The sequence below is a fragment of the Ciona robusta genome, chromosome 14 (assembly GCF_009617815.1).
Source record: "Ciona robusta chromosome 14, ASM961781v2".
NCBI classification, from domain to species: domain Eukaryota; kingdom Metazoa; phylum Chordata; class Ascidiacea; order Phlebobranchia; family Cionidae; genus Ciona; species Ciona robusta.
This window is the reverse complement of record NC_143248.1, coordinates 1,012,830-1,031,911: the sequence shown is the minus strand read 5'-3', so window position 1 is coordinate 1,031,911 and position 19,082 is coordinate 1,012,830. Positions and strand designations below refer to the sequence as shown.

At 38.8% G+C, this 19,082-nt stretch overlaps 2 protein-coding genes across 3 annotated transcripts; both read right to left on the bottom strand.

The window, feature by feature from the left end:
- Nucleotides 1-28: 28 nt before the first annotated feature.
- LOC149724729 (complement receptor type 2-like) lies at nt 29-10,203 on the bottom strand. Of its 2 annotated transcripts, XM_089892014.1 has the most exons (25): nt 10,049-10,203; nt 9,884-9,969; nt 9,547-9,642; nt 9,105-9,216; nt 8,793-8,903; nt 8,219-8,323; nt 7,388-7,525; nt 7,057-7,183; nt 6,625-6,737; nt 6,083-6,280; nt 5,449-5,646; nt 5,036-5,233; nt 4,564-4,761; nt 4,155-4,349; nt 3,579-3,776; nt 3,130-3,318; nt 2,775-2,969; nt 2,437-2,631; nt 2,175-2,375; nt 1,840-2,031; nt 1,580-1,768; nt 1,229-1,340; nt 997-1,148; nt 544-707; nt 29-405 (listed from the first exon to the last, which is right to left on the bottom strand). In XM_089892014.1, exons 1-25 carry the CDS (start codon nt 10,101-10,103, stop codon nt 142-144), a joined length of 3,981 nt encoding a protein of 1,326 aa, XP_089748140.1. In that variant the 5' UTR covers nt 10,104-10,203; the 3' UTR covers nt 29-141. The 2 variants fall into 2 exon arrangements, with proteins under 2 accessions (XP_089748140.1, XP_089748141.1); XM_089892015.1 differs by lacking the exons at nt 3,579-3,776; nt 4,155-4,349.
- A 2,370-nt stretch (nt 10,204-12,573) lies between these two features.
- On the bottom strand, nt 12,574-18,548 carry LOC149724728 (E-selectin-like). The gene is made up of 14 exons (XM_089892131.1): nt 18,457-18,548; nt 18,282-18,393; nt 17,928-18,038; nt 17,582-17,689; nt 16,944-17,078; nt 16,442-16,568; nt 16,135-16,247; nt 15,495-15,692; nt 15,077-15,277; nt 14,707-14,895; nt 14,293-14,404; nt 13,845-13,996; nt 13,245-13,408; nt 12,574-12,963 (listed from the first exon to the last, which is right to left on the bottom strand). Exons 1-14 carry the CDS (start codon nt 18,496-18,498, stop codon nt 12,760-12,762), a joined length of 1,968 nt encoding a protein of 655 aa, XP_089748257.1. The 5' UTR covers nt 18,499-18,548; the 3' UTR covers nt 12,574-12,759.
- Nucleotides 18,549-19,082: the final 534 nt, after the last annotated feature.

Genomic DNA, 19,082 nt, shown 5'->3' with positions numbered 1-19,082 from the left:
TTCTGTCAATTCACATCACACAAAATCGTCAGATGCAGCAGAACTTTATTCAAATCAAGACAAAATTAAATCGATATACAGTGACTTTGTAACATTGAAGTTTAAGCAGGGATTGGGGGGGAGAAGGAGCAACGAATTTCTTTATCTACCCGAAGGAGTGGGCGGAACATTTTCTCCATTGACCCTAGCAGGTGTTGGGGTCGGTCGGTTGATCTCATCTCTTTGTAGAAGGTGAGCGCATGGGTTTGTGCAGATAGACTCGCTAAGTCGTGCTGAGAACGCGCTGTTTAAACCAGAGAAACCGCTGGTCGCCAAGAACATGTTTGATCGGCTGCCGGCAATTGAAAGCAGTTGATTCTCGTCCAATTGCTTACCGTTTCCGGGTACAACTCCGACCACAAAAGTCTGAGAAAAAGTCGAAGTTATTTTACCGCAAGAAAAACATATCCACAATGATTGGTAAATTCAAAGAAATTGGGCGCAATTTATCACTACATTCAAACAGAAGTCTTTCCATTCAGTCTGTGTTTAAGTCTAACTTACCAAAACCCCCATTTCTCTAAGCTCTCTTGATACATTTGCAACATTATCGTGCGATCTTCCGTCGGTAATCGTCAAAACAACATCTTTCACATTCGGTCTGTTACCATTGCGTCTGGCAAGAATAACGTCTTTGGCGTGACGTAAAGCTTGGCCAGTAAGTGTTCCTAAAAGCAAAAGCAAAAATAACGAACTGTCTTCTGTCCGGTACCTATATAGTTTATAAGCGACTTAACACAACTTATATACGTTTATAAATTGATTTTACATTTTACAATATGAGCTACCCAAATATTTCATGTGTTGGGTAGCAATACAAGCAAATAAATACCACACCATTGAACTAATATACATAGCTTTGTCAGCCATGTACTTGTATATGGTCGGGCGCGTTTTTGGTAAACAACTAAAACCAATGACAAACCCAGGCTGACTTTACAGTTTCAATATACATACCTCCACCGTTGTATGGGATTGCATTATAAGATGCGAGGAACCCAGCCATATCGTTGACGTGTTGTCTAAACAATATTTGACTTCTTGTATCAACAACTCTGTTGTATCTGAACGCGGCCATACGGGCAGCATCTTCGGCGAGTCGGAAAGTCCTGTTAAAATGTAATCAGTTAGTTCTTGTACTTTCTTTAGAAAAAGTCTTCAGTCGTTTTTTAGTCATTGAAATACTTACTGGATAATAGATCTTCCAAAGTTTTTCATGATCCGCCAGTTTCGACGTCTCACTGATGACGACGAATCCAATATCATCACGAAGTCCATGAGAGCATATGGTGGACAACGTCCTGGAAAATACATATTTATATTTGCTATCTATCTGCGTGAATGCATTCTGCATTGTGGTTTAGCATTTGGTATAAAAATGAGTACTATCTTTCCCCATTTTCCAGGACCCACAGCGTACCTCGCCGTGGGACTACATACATTTTATGGGAAATGTAATATCTAGTTTTCAAAAATCCATCTATAAATTCTACTATAATACCAAGCTACAGAACATGATGTTTCTTGTTTAGACACTTACTTGCACAGCATGGGGGTGGAAGGTCCCATGTCGTATCATTCAAGCAAGTAGTCGTACTGTGGTTGGTTGGGAAGAGAGCGTATGCATTTCCAGCATTGCAGTCATATGTGCAAACTGAATTGATAAAGTTCCCGTCGCTGCATGACACGTTACCATTAGGTAATGTTTGCACATCTCTACAGCTTGATCCTGTAAATTGTATGCATTAGAAATCTAACAGTTTGTAATGCGATGACATTATAGCTTTTTCAGTTACTTACGTTCGCAAGTTGGAGCTGGGTTGTCAAAGCTATGACTGCCATCAGCCAATTCAACGCAAGTTGAATATTGGCTTCCTACTCTTGTGTACAAGTCATCACATCCGTAATCACAGATAGAACCAACATAGTTGCCGTCACTGCAAACTCTGTAACCGTTGGTTGGTGCGCTGGGTGGATTGCTACATCTACTTCCTGTTAAAGAAAGATCATTTGAAACGCTGCTGTGAAATTTGGTTGAGATTTTATGCAACAAAGACTGCCCACGGATTAACAATTGAATATTCTTTGAAAGTACCTTTTTAGTGTGTTAAGCTATATAGTTATAGAGCTCTTACTTTCTACGCAAATTGGTGCTGGTGCGCTCCATGTACCGATCGCATCAGTGGCAGTAATCAGATTGCAAACTGATGAAATCTCGCCTAGTAGATCGTATCCAACATCGCAAGTAAAGGTGCATGAGCTGCCCATAAAGTTGGAGTTGGTACATTGAACTCCGCCGTTTGCTGGGCTCGAATGTTGTGGCAAGCATACGATGGCTGCATGATGAACAAATTAGTTGAAGAAGGTGAATACATTCTTAAACCAACTCTAACTTACGAGTGCAAATAGGTGGTGGGGTGCTCCATGATCCTTGAGCGCCATTGCCACTGTCCTGGCAGACTGAAACAGGACTTCCTTCAATAGCGTATGTGTTAGCACAGATGAATGTACATGAACTGTCTAGGTTGTTGTCGTTGGTGCAAATCACGGCTCCGTTGTCGGGTTCAACGTGTCTTGGGTTGCAGACAATAGCTGTAATAAAATCAAAACGTTCAAGACATAAAACTTTGAGTTGGGGTAATGCGAAACTCCGCTTTAAATCTGAAATCCTATTACGTGCCTGCCGTAGAACATCTCCCATTAAAAGAGAACAGAACCGTGGTATTGACACTTACGTTCGCAAGTTGGTGGTGGGGAGCTCCATACACCCAGGGTATCTTGGTTAAAGTCATCATTACATGTAGCGGATGCTTCGCCGGTGAGCGCGTACCCAGGAGAGCACTGGAACGAACATACACTACCGAAATTGCTACCGGCTGTGCAAGTCACGCCTCCGTTCACTGGTGCTTGTTGTGCCGGGCATATGACAGCTGTAATAATATTCAATTTATTAAAATCATAATGTAACCGCATGTTACATTATAATTGGATTTATTTAGTTTACATATCCCCAAACGTTTTTTTATACTGTTCAATGGACAAATCAAGCGCCTATTTCTTTATAGGGACTTTTGTGAAAGGTTTACTTACGTCCGCATACTGGAGCGACATTTGTCCAAGCTGGTACTCCGCCGGACATTAAGCAATCAGTGATTGGTTCTCCAACCATAGTAAAACCAAGCATGCAAGCAAATTCACATTCACTGTTGACGTTGTTTTCATCCGAACAAGACACGCTTCCATTTGTTGGGTTGGATTGTGGTGGATTACACTTTAATTCTGTGTAACAGCGCATATTAGAACAATCTGTATATCCAAAGGTTTGGGCTCAAGACACGACGTTGCCACTATATAGATGTGTATGTTCTTGGGTGAGACACTTAAGGGCAATTGCTCCAACCAAGTGCTTCCATATGGGGTTGTCTAAGTTGTTAGTCATTAAAATATGATACGGAACACCCGCCGTGTTATAATTACTCGTTACCCGTCAGGCAAGAACGTATTAATATTCGTTTAAACTTATAAAAACATTCATTTACGTTGGCAAGTCGGTGGTGGTGAACTCCATAAACCTTGCGCGTCGCCATTAAAGTCATCGTTACATACAGTAGTTGGACTTCCACTGACTGAATACCCAGCATTGCATGTGAAAGTACAAGTACTTCCAACGTTGTTGCTGTTGTCGCATGTGACTGCTCCGTTGGTTGGTGGTATTTGTTGTGGTAAACAAGTTACCGCTGTGGGAAGAATGATTTATTAATGGATGGAAGATTTTTAAACCTTAAAAACAGAAATGGCTTGTTTCCAAAATTTAATGACGTAGTTCCAAAAACAAAGGAAACGTGTGTCCTGAAACCGTATTTTATCATTGAGGTGGTCATTTAAATTATTAGGACTTAAATTAGAGCGAATGGTTACAAGCTGCAATAACTCGGTGAACTCCAAGGATTATTTGGAAAACGAAACCCAGAGCGAGTCCCACTGTTTGCATAACCTACGTATATATGTGGTCGGTGTGTATGGCTAATAAGCTAATTTTGGTCTAGATCTCATCAGGTCCTCGGCAAGGACCCCATCCACATAGAATAGAACACGCTGTAAACATTCACACTTACGTGCACAAGTTGGAGCAGGATGCGACCACGTTGGTGATGTGTTCCCGTTTGCAACTGCGCAGGTTGATAATGGTGCGCCCACAAGAGTGAATCCCAAGGAGCAAGCAAACTCACACTGGCTACCAAGTGCGCTGCCATCAGAACAAGCCACACTACCATCGGCTGGCGCGGTATGAGGCGGGCTGCAAACTTGTTCTGTTAACAAATGCAGTGTCAGAAATCAAAGAGGGATCGTGTCCTTCGAGTATTTCTAAATCAGACTTAAATCTCAAGACCTAGTATACAGCTCGGTGTTCTTGCTACAATATGTTAAAAAAACAGGAATAAAAAAAACACACTGTTACTAGAGTTAGGGTAAAGCTGAGACCAAAATCTTAGGGTCTAGTACAACACGGTATAGGGAACCTACGTTGGCAAGTCGGTGGTGGTGAACTCCATAGACCTTGTGCGTCGCCATTAAAGTCATCGTTACATACAGTAGTTGGACTCCCACTGACTGAATATCCAGCATTGCAAGTAAAAGTACAAGTACTTCCAACGTTGTTGCTGTTGTCGCATGTCACTGCTCCGTTGGTTGGTGGTATTTGTTGTGGAATGCAAGTTATCGCTGTTGTAAAGAAGTATAATAATAATAATAATAATAATAACTCATTTGTCTCTTCGATTACAGTAGCGGAGGTTTAGAAATATTTTAAACGAAAAGACAGGAGATAGCGACTGAACAGTTGTTAAAACACGCTTACAAACATAGTTACAATTAATGGGAAGAAAATAAGCATGATCGTTAGTCGCTACACCTATCTTCACTGTTTTGTCTCACGTTGACACGTATATGTTAGTGTTTTCACTATCTTGTCAAACTTTATATTGAACTGACTTACGTAAGCACATTGGTGGTGGATTGGACCATATAAGGTTGTTGTTGTTGTTGGCGCTTACGGTGCAAGTCGATACTGGAGACCCGAGGATGCTGAAACCGGCATTACAAACAAAATCACATTGGCTGTTAAGGTTGCTTCCATCAGAACATTCAACAGAACCGTCGACTGGGTTGCTGTGTGGTGGGCTACATTGTTGTGCTGGAGGAGTAAATGTATAATTTATATGTTTTCTTGATATAGGCATCGGTTGACCTTCTTAGTGAGTATAAGAAGCCATTAAGCGTGTAGGAGGTATTTTATAAGCAAGAAACAGAGAACGTTTCCCAAGTTTATTGCTAAGCGTGGATAAATTAGTCTTCACCCACTCAGTACGAAAAATTGTATTGTTCGTACGACGAAAAACACAAACTTACGTTGGCAAGTCGGTGGTGGTGAGCTCCACACTCCAGCTGGTGTTCCAATGTTGACTTGGTTACAAATTGAAACTGGTTCTCCTGTTACAGCGTATCCTGGTGAGCAAGTGAACACGCATTCGCTCCCCACAAGGTTTCCGTTTGAACAAGTTACTTGTCCGTTGGTTGGTGAGGTGTGTGACGGTATGCAAGTGATAGCTGGGAGTAAATAAGAAGTTAATCACTCACTTATATGTTGTTTAAATTATTCGCCATGCTATAACGACCCGTGTTATAACGGCTGTCGTTTTGCTGCCACGCGAGGATAAAGGAAGTTACATACAAGTTTAAATGGAAATCCAAGAATGAAGACGTAATTTACGCAGCAGTGCTCAATCTGCTGTGTAGTTCATCTCATAACATCAGTTTACATCAGTTCGGTAAATGCGCAGCCCATTAATTCTACACAACTAGTACATTGACTTCATACACAATTTAAGCAGTATATGAACTCGTACCATTTAGTAAGAAACAAACGTTCAAAGAATTATAAAAAACTAGGGCGTTGTTACGTGTTTAAACACAATCAGGAAACTTGGTTTTTATGTGCTTCTTTCTCCACCCTACTATATATAAATTGTTGCATTACACTCACGTTCACAAGTTGGTGCAGGTGAAGACCAAACACCGTTAGTGTCTCCATTGCCATCGTCAGTGCATGTTGAGATAGGGGCGCCGTTCATACGGTAGCCGTCCACGCAAGAGAAGAAGCAGTCGCTTCCAAGGCTGTTACCGTTCATGCAATTCACGTTTCCATTTGTAGGGTCGGTGTGTTGTGGGGAACATGTAATTACTATAATTAAAGATACCAAGTTAAAAACTTGTTAAGTCAGACGAGATTGCCCGAATATAGCAGTAGAAAAAAAAACATTTTTTAAGTAGTTTTTAAACTTGAAACGGTTAAAGTTGGTTTATATTTTGTAACGGGAAAGTCCCACGCATTGCAGTTTTGAAGATATTTTGACTACATTTGTCGATTCTGCGCTGTTTGTTTGTTCGCCTTTCGGTTTGAAACTTTGGTGATATACTTTAGATCACATTTGACCATCTTTGTTCATAGATATGGAGTTTGTGAATATAAAAATTTTGTCAGTATGCCCCTTTAAGATGGTTTCCTATGACAGCATCACGATATACCTTGGCAAATAGGAGCAGGTTGACTCCAAAGTCCTACCCCATCACCGTTTCCGTCATCCGCACAAGTTGAACTTGCTGCTCCAATCAAAGAAAATCCGGGCGCGCAACCGAAACTGAAACATTAATTAATGTCAGATATAACCGCATATGTATCATCAAGAGTAATTTGCAAGATACTGTTATATAACAAAACATAGTTTTATTTATCTCTTCGTGAACGATAGCGAAGATCATGTTATTTAAAAAAACCTAAGAAAGGAATCAACAGCAAAACAACAGTTGTTAAAACACGCTATGAATAAAAAGTGTGGGAAAGGGCGTCAATAAAACGCGACCATTGTACCCAAAATACGGCCAGACAGACATTCTTACTTTGGATGTTATAAACTACCGTTAATACTTCGAATTGATAGTGCATGTTATACTACACACCTGCAAACGCTGCCATCATTGATACCATCAGTACAACCAACCACTCCGTTGGTTGGGTTGTTGAACGCTGGTGGGCAAGTTATACGCTGGCATGTAGGAGGAATCGCCGACCATTCTCCTAGAGCGCCTGTTAAGGAATAAAACACATAAATATAAATGTAAATATACAAGCTTCATACACAGCATATTATTCACTAATATACCTAACACTATATATGCATAGACTGTTTCAGTAAAAAAAAGAAGGATTAAATTTGCATATGTGACTGTAATAGTCGCCTAACGTTGTTGCTTACTATAAGATGCTTACAGAACTACACACTAAGCTTACCGCATATCAAAACATTAATGCTTCCTGACAAGTAGTATCCTGAACCACATGAGAAAGTGCAAACGCTTCCGATTAAGTTTGTATTCGTGCATTGCACAGAACCATGGTCGGGTGCCCTTTGTTGAGGTTCACATTGCGCTGTATGGAATACAAAGCTTTACAACACGTGTTTAGAATGATTTTCCATTTAAAGACACTTGTATATATATAGTAGGATGGGAGAAGATGGGACACCTTTAGCACATAATATACAAATATTCTCATCGTGTTTTTAACAATTAACAATGGTCTATGGGAGTTGTACGGTTATGGTTTTATATTTCTTCAAATGTTCTTTGTTTACTATCAAATGGGACGAGAAAATAGAATGAAAAGTTGTCCCATTTTCTCTCAACCTACTATACTTTTGAAGTATCATATGTTCTGGTATATGTACGAAAGGTTTATTTCATTTTAAAAATGTGTGGCTGGCAAAATAAATGTGTTAATTGTGATCATTTCGTTGGAATTGCTATTCGGGACTAAAAATCAACCCTCGGATAATTCATTCATATTTCTGTATACATTTATGCTCGAGTATTTCGTGCATGGCGTCACTAGAACACGTGCTATATACAGTAGTGTGGGGAAGATGGGACACCTTTTAACTCGATTTTCTCGTCTAATTTAGTAGTAAACAAAGAACATTCATATATTTATGAAACTATATCCTCACGACCCCGATAGACCGTTGTTAATTGTTTAAAACACGATCAGGATATTTTGATATTATGTGATAAAGGTGTCCCATCTTCCCCCACCCTACTATATGATTCATTTGTTGTAACTCACGTAAATCTTGTAGTGGTGTACACGTTGGAGGAGGTGTATCAAACGCTGCTGAAGTTTGGCTGGTTAACACACATCTGCTAGCGGTGGATCCGGTCATGTTATAGCCTGAGAAAATAAAATCATCATATTTTATTTATATCTTCGGAAACGATCAGAAATTTAATAAGGAAATCAGCCAAAGCAAATAAGAGAATTAACAGCAAAGCGGCAGTCGTTAATACACGCTATGGATGAAAAGTGTGGGAAAGCGAAAAAAAATATTGTAACAAAAACATAAAGTATGGCAGGATATTACTTCTGGTGACTATACATTGTAATAAGCCAAACATGTAGAACTTCTACCGTACATGTAATTAACGCTATCAGTTTATATTACCAGTAGCGGGGCGGTTATAGTGCGCCTGCCTCGAGACATTATGGGTTGTCTAAATTGTCGGGTTTACCAAAAAGATGCTTAAAATTAAATACCCACAATGTGGGTCATAAATTGTGTAGGCACTTGCGTGTTATAACGACTGTCGTTGCCTCGCCACGCGAGGGTAAACCTTTTAATTCATTCAACCAAAACACATACCATTTACGCAGGTGTAGGTACACACGTCACCGGGAGAAACCATTCCCGTTCCCGGGCATGTTACGGCTCCGTTCGTGGGGTTTGATGGACGGGGGCATTTTGGTGCAGGTCCTACAAATAACATTAATTGAAATCTAAAATACATGTCTGCAGCTTTGATGCTTGTTGCAAAATTATAAAAATTCTGTGTTTTTGTACTAAAAATTATAAAATGTCATTTGTAAAAAAAAAATTTGTTTTGTAAAATTATGAAAATTCATCCCATATCTATGTATGTAACTCATGAGACAGTATTTTGATGACGAAACTTACTGTCGTTGCAACCAATAGTTCCTGTGTTACAGTTATCAAAGTCACAGCAGCATCTGCACACCGATCCGTGTTGATCACTGCATTGGCTGGGAAACCAAGCGGCTCGGGGATTCTTAAAAAAAATACGCATGATATTCATGAACAGTGTGGTGAACTGCATAGGGTAAACTTATTGCCGTGGCAATCTCTGCCCTGAGAGTTTACGGGTTATTGAAGTTGGACGCTGCTACTACTTTACACGTACTGTGGGTGCGTGTGTCTCTGAGCAAGAGGCGCCTAACTGCAATTGCTCCAATCCGGTGTTCTCTTACAGGTTGTATCAATTGTCAGCTATACACTACAAAGATCCCGTGATATATAGCATTGTGAACACCAGTGTTTAACGGCGGTCGTTACCCCGCTTTACACGTTAAGAACAAGTTACATTCATTCATTTAAATACCTGAATAAAGTTGTTGTCGCATGCAAGAGCTTGTTTGCATCTCTTGGTGATTCTCATTCCTTGTGGATCTCTTCTTACTTCGGTTTGGCAAGCTCTCTGTGCATATTGTTGCATTATATCGTTGCTCGTATAATATTTAATATATTAGGTTCGTAAAAGATGGGACACTTTTTCATTCTATTTTCTCGTACCATTTAGAACTTTCAAAAAATTATAAAAGCGAATCCTCACGACGCCCATATACCGTTGTTAATTGTTTAAAACAGGATCAGGATGATTGGATATTATGTGCTAAAAGTGTCCCATTTTACCCCACCGTACTATACATCATATTTACCTGGTTTGGTTGGCACTGCCATAATCGTCCTCTGGCGAGACATTCTGCATTGGTTCGTGCGTTGTCGCACACCCAACATTTTAGACCTGGATGTGAATATATATATGTACATAACCATACACTTGCGCTAATGTAAAATATTTCATGCTTTTCAAGCCTACTTACCGTCAACGGCAAATATAACTGCCGCAAGGGACGCTACGTGTAGTAGCAGCTTCATATTTAATAACTTTACAAAATAATATTTTAACTTCGTTCGATGAACGTGTCATATACCTCATCCACGCAGGCCTTATATACCCGCCGTTGCGTTTTTCCGTCATTTTCACTGCGCACTATCGATGCCCCTAATATGGCTCTGAGTAAGATGCCTAATTACTCATACACATTGCTACTTAGCGAATTCCGGCGCGCCAATGTTCGTAGACATATACGTTCGTATCATGACGTATAACTGAGCCCTGCTTTCGTCAAACTCAAGCTGCATAACCTTATTACGTTTTACAAATTAATCGTTTTTTTTTATGTAACGTTAACTTTTCCACTACATTGTGATATAATGACGTCATACCACGAAATTCGTGCACGAACCGCAAAAGTTTAAGCTGCTTAATAAGTTTCACTGTGAGGCAAGGAATAAATCCTCTAATTAAATCAAATAAAATACTTTGAAATTACCAGACGTTAAGAACTGAAACTATTTCATAGCCATTAATGCTAATATAGAAATTGCGGATGTTTTTACTTTCGTAAGGTGGCCGATTAAAATATACGTGCATTTTGTATAGTTTATTACATTAAATACAATGAAATGTCAGAACAGTTAAAAATTAATGTACCTATAGCCACTAATTCTGGCTTAAATCCTAGAACCCATGGCGTGCCACCCTATGTGACCCCACCCACATATAGAATAGATTGCTTGCAAAATATTTTTGCTTCGGTCGGATTTATTATTTGTTTATTCTCCATCATTTGCAATGTTTGTTGTCAAATAGGAAGCAGGTAATCCTTGCAAAATACACCGGCTGTCGGTGTATAAAACCAAAACAAAATATTACGTATTTATGCTACGGTAAACCAAAATCGTGAAAATGCGGTCTCTGTTTGCCGGAAGAATTCGTTTGTCAACTCAGGTTCCTTCACTTATCAGCTACACGTATTTCAAGTCCGTCAACGGAAGAACGTGTATTGTCTGTGATATTTTTCACTGCGCACCGGCAACGTACTTTGTGGCATATTAAATGAACTATTGCTCTTGTATAGTAATTAAATTGTGATGTATTAACATTGCAGCTGTGCCAGACATATTACGCATTACTCGCTTTCGATCATCTACAACATGCGTCATAATAGCACTTCCTACATTTGCCATTTTTACTCATTTTTCTAAGAAAGCTCAAAATTTAATCGTTCAGCTTTTTTTGGCATTTTTCTATTAATTTTACCCAGTAATGTCCCGCACAACTAACAGACTCATTAAACGAATCATAATTGTGTCCTCGCGAATAAGAGGTTAAACAAAAACTTTGATATTTCTTTAAAGATTCGCTAAACGAAAACGTGACATCAAACATTCTCGGAACCAGAGTTCCGCCGCTCGCGCAAAGCAGCGGAACTTCCTCAAAACACGATTAAAAACTTAAACAACATGAGTTAAGTATCGAACCAAAACAACAACAATGTTTTCTTTTGATTTCAGTCTTGAATCAGTGCATGCATACGTACTACCTGTTTATTCTGCTGTTGCTATTATAGCGTTAGAAACAAAAACTGTTATACTTTCACTGTTGTATTTTTTCCCATAACTTACAATTTGCTGTATTTATAGTGGGTTGGGGAAAGATGAGACACTATTACATTCTATTTTATCGTCTCATTTGTTAGTAACCAAAGAACATTCATAGAATTAATAAACCGTATCCTCACGACTTCCATTGACCGTTGTTAATTCTTTAAAACACGATCAGGATATTTGGATATTATGCGCCAAAGGTGTCACATCTTCTCCATCCCTACTATATTTCCCATACCCTGTAGTTGGTTGTATACATGCTTTTAATGATCGTCAGTCAGACATCGCCATATTATTCGTGCGTAAGCTATAGCTATATATATGCGATCAGCCCCGCTGGTTATATCTTTATACGCAAAACTAATACCGTGCTCGATTATACTTCAAGATGGCTTGCAGAAACACACATGGCATATAAAATGTTAAATATCAAAATTAATAAACAGTTGCCCCTCGGATCCTCAAACAATAGCCTATAACCAAAGCCTTGGGTAAGCCTCGCCATAATACCTCACCCATACAAAATAATATAAGGTCGATTTAGATTGTAATTAGAATAATGGTCCAACTCTACGTACCCTGGCGTCACCCATTGTATGATTTTAATTAAAACCGCTAGTAATGATATAACTATAGTAGAGTGGGGGAGGATGGGACACTTTTTTGTTCTATTTTCTGGCCCATTTGGCCGTAAACAAAGATCACTCAAAGAATTATAAAACCGTATCCTAACGACTCCCATAAACCGTTGTTAATTGTTTTAAACACGATCAAGATATTTAATTATTATGTTATGAAGGTGTCCCGTCTTCCCCCACCCTACTATATCTGTATCCTGAATAGTGCTAAAGAAAATCTCGTATACCAAGAGGTTGCAATTAAAGATATACATTCATGTGACTGTATTGGCGTTACAACAAGTTATAACCAATGATTTTAAAGTTAAAACCGATAAACACACGTTAACACATGCGTACGGTAAAAAAACAGTCCATTTAATTACCAACGAGATATGAAAGGATATAGTAAACACATATATAAGGGATATGATTAAAGCATTTGATTGTTAGGGAATAGACTCCTAAGATCGCGGTACGTCTCTTTGGAGTGCTTGGGCGCATCTGTTTGTACAGATGGACGCACTTAGACGATTTAAGAAAGTCGCGTCGAGTCCACCAAATCCACCGACCGCTAAAATTGTATTTTCTGGGGTCCCGCCCATCGCCAGCAACTGATCTTGGTCAAGTCCTGCTCCATTTCCAGGCTGGATTCCAATGACAAACGTCTGTGTATATGTAATTGTATTTCAATATGCTGTGTCTTGAAACAGCCGCGTACCAACTAATTTTGTATATAGTATAGACCGGGGAAAGATAAGACACCTTTTTTTCGATTTTCTCGTTTCATTTGGTTGTAAACAAAGCACATTTAACTTATAAAACCATATCCTCAAGACTCCCACAAGCCGTCGTTAATTTATTTAAAACACGACCAGAATATTTAGATATTATGTGCTAAAGGTGTCCCGTCTTCTCCCACACTACCACATATAAAGTTACTTATTACCGTGACTCCCATTTCTCTAAGTTCGGTTGAAATTGTCGCAACATTGTCCTGAGATCTCCCATCAGTAATTGTCAATATAACATCTTTAACATTCGGTCTGTTCCCGTTTCGGTTTGCCAGAATGACATTTTTCGCGTGACGTAAGGCTCGACCGGTGAAGGTTCCTAAAAAAAGCAATAAAGAACGTAAGTTCTCAAACACGCTCAAACTTCTCTGCAGTTTTGAACATAACTTTTCTACTTGTTAAACATATAGCAAGGTAGCTGAAGACACTTTTGGTACATATTATCCAAATATCCTAATCGTGTTTTTGCCTATTAACACATTCTATAGAAGTCGTGATGATACAGTTTTATATTTCTTTGGGATGGGGAAAGGTGAGCCCCCTTTTTGTTCTATTTTCTCGTTAAATTTGGTAGTAAACAAAGGAAATTCAAAAAAATATAAAATCGTATTTTCACGACTCCCATAGACCGTTGTTAGTTGTTTAAAACACGATCCAAATGTTTGGAAATGATGTGCTAAATAAAGGTGCCCCGTCTTCCCTCCCCCTATATATAGAATAGAAATTATTAGAACAGACGCTGTGTCATATCTTACCAAATCCATTGTACGGTAACTTGTCATATGCTTCCAAAAAAGTGGTTTTGTTATTAATATGATCGCTTAACAAAATCTGGTTCCTCGTATCCACTTGTCTGTTGTATCTGAATACGGCCATTCGTGCTTCATTTTCCCCAAAGTTAAATGTACTAAAAGGGAAAATTATATAAAATGAAATGTCAGCAATGATTTTACTTTTTTTGCTTATTTATCATTTTTTTAAAATAAGTAAGTCGAGGCATTCGTTCATTTCGTGACACTGTGGTTAGCGTGTTCAATTACCCAACATTTTTTATTTAGATATGTGAGTATCTTCACAATATTTTCCCAAGCCAGCCTATGGAAAATGATTTCTCTAACAACCCTAGCGAGCGTCCCATTATCAGGACAACTTTAGTATTAAGTTGGATGTTGGTCAATTATAACATTGTAGAACAAAACCTACGTGATGATTGATCGCACAAACTGTTTCATGGTGTTCCAATTCGGCCTCTTTACCGAAGATGACGAATCCAGGATTAGGACCAAATCCATAGGAGCGGACGGAGGGCATTTCTCTGCAATACAATTTACATCTTAACCGCATGAACTGTATCATTTTGGGCACCAAATAAAGATGGGTCAAAATTGACTTAAGTTCTACATCATTTGAGAAAACATCAGTCATACTGAATAAAGTGGTTATATTACTTCTAAAACTTCAATCAACTCGAAGATTTCAACTTGTTGAAACCAGAGTCCTTATATAAACATGTTGTTATACGGACTCTGGTTGAAACATGTTTATATACGCACTCCATGTTTGAAATTTTCCATGTAACTTTACTTTAAACAATGGATAAGCGTCATACCCACTTACTTGCACAACATGGCGGGGCAAGATCCCACGCTAAGTCAGCCATGCACGTTGTAAGGGTGTGGTTTGGTGGAAAGATTTCGTAAGATTCAGCTTTATTGCACTCATATGTACATCGGGAGTTGACGAAGTTTCCATCCGTGCAAGTTACGTTCCCATTTTGAAGAGTTTGAACATCACGACATTGCCCACCTTTTGTGGAATTAAAATTCATGAATTATTTTACTGATTAAAACAAATACATTCTGGGCTTAAGATAATTTCCTTGTGGGTTTAAAGGAATTACGTCTTGAAGAGAAATACATGCATTCTGGGTTTGATAAAATTACGGTCTAGCAAAAAGTCAAATGATCAAAATTTAGTAAAAACTTACGTTCTGGGCAAGTTGGAGCTGGTGTACTCCAAACACCGCTGTCTTCCGTACTGTCGGTATAAATGCAGCCAGAGTAAGGGGTACCGTCCAACTCATAACCTGGATTGCATTCGAACGAGCATATGCTTCCAATATTGTTTGAGTCGCTACATTGAACCACACCGTTTACTGGGTTTGTGTGCTGAGGCAAGCATGTAATTCCTGTAACAAATGAAACCAAAGATAATGTTTTATTTTATGCAGAGTATATATGTGCACATACACTAGTGGCAACATGTACCCGTTTTTTCAGTAACCATTGTCTGCAAATGTAGAAGTTTTCTACTTTTATTGCTTCCAGTTGGCATTTATTATTTCCCCCCCAAAAAACTCTTTATCAATGTTCGTTGTTTCCGCTTCTTATCGTAATCATACTTACGTGTACAAAATGGTGCGGGGCTGCTCCATTCTCCCTCAGCGTCGCCATTTCCATCATCTTGGCAGGTTGATGTTTGGCTGCCTTCTAATGCAAAGCCACTGTCGCATTGGAAAGCACAGTCGCTACCCAACATATTGGAGTTGCTGCAAATAACAGCGCCGTTCATTGGCGAAACGTGGACCGGGTTGCACCGGATCGCTGTAATGAAAACTTAGAAATAAACTTTTCAACTATAATTGTTCGACAACAATACAACAAACGCTGAAACTTAAAAAGTATCACGACCTAACTTTGGATTACTTTATAGGTCCCTTGGCGCGCTGCAATACCATACTAATATGGAATGGAGTAAAACAGCACAATTCGTTCCTTTTATCGTTTTCTTTTCTTGCTTTTTAATTATTGTTATAAGTTTGTAGCTGAAAACGGTATAGTAGGTTGGGGAATACGAGAGACCTTTAGCACATATAGTGTCTAAATATTCCGATCTTGTTTTAACCAATTAACAACGCTCTATAAGAGTCGTAAGAATACGGTTTCATAATTCTTTAAATGTTGTTTGTTTAAAACCATCTGGGAGGAGAAAATAGAATGAAAAGGTATCCCATATTCCCCAGTGTACTGTTACAGTTTAACTTACGTTTGCATCGAGGTATTAGGTTTGTCCAATCTCCTTTATCGTCACCATCGTTATCATCAACACACACAGATACTGTAGAGCCTTCCAACACGTATGTAGGGTCACAAATAAAACTAAAAGCGCAAAAAGGTGTATTTAATGGAATGAATGAAAGTAACTTTTGCGCCCTCGCATGGTGAAGTATAAGGACAGTTGTATAGATGTTCTGTTTCATACGCCTTGTGCCAGCTTACAAGTTACCACGTATGCAACTTAATAGTGAGTGCGTTTATTAGTGGGCCTGTTTGCTATTTCATGTCCTTGTTACCTGCATGTACTACTGTCGTAATTGCTGTCTGAGCAAGACACTTGTCCGTTGGTGAGGTCGGTTATTGCGGGGAAACATTTAACTCGTTCGCAAGTTGGGGGTGGGGAAGACCACAAGCCGTTTTCACCTTTATGTAAAATAAACATTACAAGACATCAGATAAAACCTTAATACCCTACATTGTATCAAGGAATTGTGTTGGCAATCTGTTACCAGTTTATTTTAATGCACTTATCAATTTACTACCGGCAACGTCAAACAGTGGTTTTAGCAATATTGAACTGCTATATATTGTTTCAGACCAGTTGTCCCCACAATAGATTGTCCTTCGCGTGGCCGGGAAACGACAGTCGTTATAACACTAGTGTTCTGTTTCATAGGTACACCTCGCACCAGCCTACGAGTTACCAAGTATGTTACTTTGTTGGTAAAAATTTTACAGCGATTTTTTTATGTATGGCGGATAATTTGAACAACTATTTGTCAGCTATATTACACTTACCGCATGTGGCCGAGGGTAATCCAGATACGTAACGTCCGCTCTGACACGTATATGTGCACACGCTACCAGGGTGGTTTGTCTCTGAGCAAACCACGGAACCGAACTCAGGATCCTCGAGTTCAGGCTGACATAAAACTAAAGAAAGATTCAGTTATATAGACGTGTTGGGCTAATGTATTGGCCGGCATCCTTCGCCGTAGAACGTAACCCATATATAACAGAATTAAATGTATAGTAGGATGGGGGAAGTTGGGACATCTTTTAACTCTATTCTCGTCCCATGTGGTAGTAAACAAGGAACATTCAAAGAATTGTAAAACTATATGCTCAAGAATCTCATAGACCGTTGTTAATTGCTTAAAACACCATCAGGATATTCAGATAATATTCGCAAAAGGTGTCCCATCTTCCCCCATACTACTATATATATTTGAGAATTAATACTGTTATAGATATGGGGGAAGATGGAACACCTTTAGCACATAATATCCTGATCGTGTTTTAAACAATTACCAGTGGGAGTTACGGTTTTAAAATTTTTTGAATGTTCTTTGTTTACTACCAAATGGGACGATAAAATGGAATGAAAAGTTGTCCCATCGTTCCCCTACTCTGCTATATGTTTAGAAATGGCTTACTTTCATCTCTCTGTGGACTGATACATGCGGGCGCTGGTTGATCGTATGCTGCCGTCGTTGGTGAAGTTAGTTGACATGTTAATGTAGGATTGCCGGTCATTGTAAAACCTGAAACCGTACGTTTGTTGTTAGGGCACGTAAAATGCATTTTAGGTATAAAAGACGGTACGAAGTTGGAGGAATTCTTAAACGAAAAATTATTTTTTCGAGAAAATATTCTTTAAACTCTTCGAGTCGTCGAGCAAACCAAACTCGTGCCTTTAATTGTTGCGTCTGGGTTACAACGTATGGATGGGGAACGTGAAATATATATTATTAAGCAAATATTTTTTTAAAGTTTACAAACCTATCGAGCATTCGAAGAAGCATTGCTCCCCAACTGGTACCGATGCATTTCCGTAACAAGACACGTCACCGTTTTCGGGACTTGGCAGTCTTTCGCATGTTGGCTCAGGTCCTGCATAATAAAATGATAGATGTGTAACACTCTGTTTTAACTGTAGTCTAGAGCAACAGTATTCTGTCAGATACACAAGGCAAATTTAGATCCCATTTTCTTTGATTAAATCGATTTAAAATTACATTTTTTAAAGTCGGTACCATTATATATTGCGACAATGTTTGTCCAGAGACCAAAACATATTCAGTTTTTACATTTGATTAGTCTCAATTAAGGATTAGTGAAGTATTCGTAACTTACGGCTTGCACAAGCAATAGACGGTGTGTTGCAGTTGTCAAAGTCGCAACAACATCTGCAAACTGAACCGTGGATGTCACTGCACTGGCTTGGATACCATGCGGATCTTGGGTTCTAATATGTATAGATTTTTTTCAAATTTATATGATATGATACACATGATTTTTTAATACATACCTGAACAAAGTTGTTGTCGCATGCACGAGCCTGCTTGCACATCTTCGAGATTCTTATTCCATACGGGTCTCTTCTGACTTCAGTCTGGCAAGCTTTCTATATAGAAAATGCATTATGCTTAACTCCCGGTCGCATATATATAAGCGCCGTGGTACAAACAGCATGCTGCCTTTTATAGAATATAACAAAACATCATTGTTAGAAAGACTTTCTTTTCCCCGAAAGATAAATTAGTTGATTCATTCATTCATACTTAAAATGTGTTAAGTAATTCATACCTCGTTTGGTTGACATCTTCTCAGTTGTCCGTTCAAACGACATTCCCGATTGCTGCGCGCATTCCGGCACTCCCAACACGTTAATAAAGCTGTGAATATACAAACATCTTTAATTCCTACTTATTAATATGGCCATACATAAATTATTTTTCCTAGTTTTTACATGCATTGAGAGAGTATAAATCTCATTAATATAATAATACTCCATACAAGTTTTGCTCTTACCGTTGACAGAGCAGACTAACGCTGCTAAAGTAATTATTGCAGTTAAAATTTTCATTCTTGAAGATTAAAGTCTTTTTTTGTTTTATCTCCAACTTCAATATTGAATGACCTCAACCTTAAACC

Coding starts and splice junctions, on each gene's coding strand:
- LOC149724729 (XM_089892014.1), bottom strand. CDS start 10,103: ATGAAGCTGCTACTACACGTAGCGTCCCTTGCGGCAGTTATATTTGCC. Junction 6,281..6,624: donor ACCTGCTCCTATTTGCCAAG/GTATATCGTGAT, acceptor CTTTAATTATAG/TAATTACATGTTCCCCACAA. Junction 5,234..5,448: donor ACCACCACCGACTTGCCAAC/GTAAGTTTGTGT, acceptor TTACTCCTCCAG/CACAACAATGTAGCCCACCA.
- LOC149724728 (XM_089892131.1), bottom strand. CDS start 18,498: ATGTGCAAGCAGGCTCGTGCATGCGACAACAACTTTGTTCAG. Junction 15,278..15,494: donor CCCCGCACCATTTTGTACAC/GTAAGTATGATT, acceptor CATTTGTTACAG/GAATTACATGCTTGCCTCAG. Junction 14,405..14,706: donor TGCCCCGCCATGTTGTGCAA/GTAAGTGGGTAT, acceptor ATTGTATTGCAG/AGAAATGCCCTCCGTCCGCT.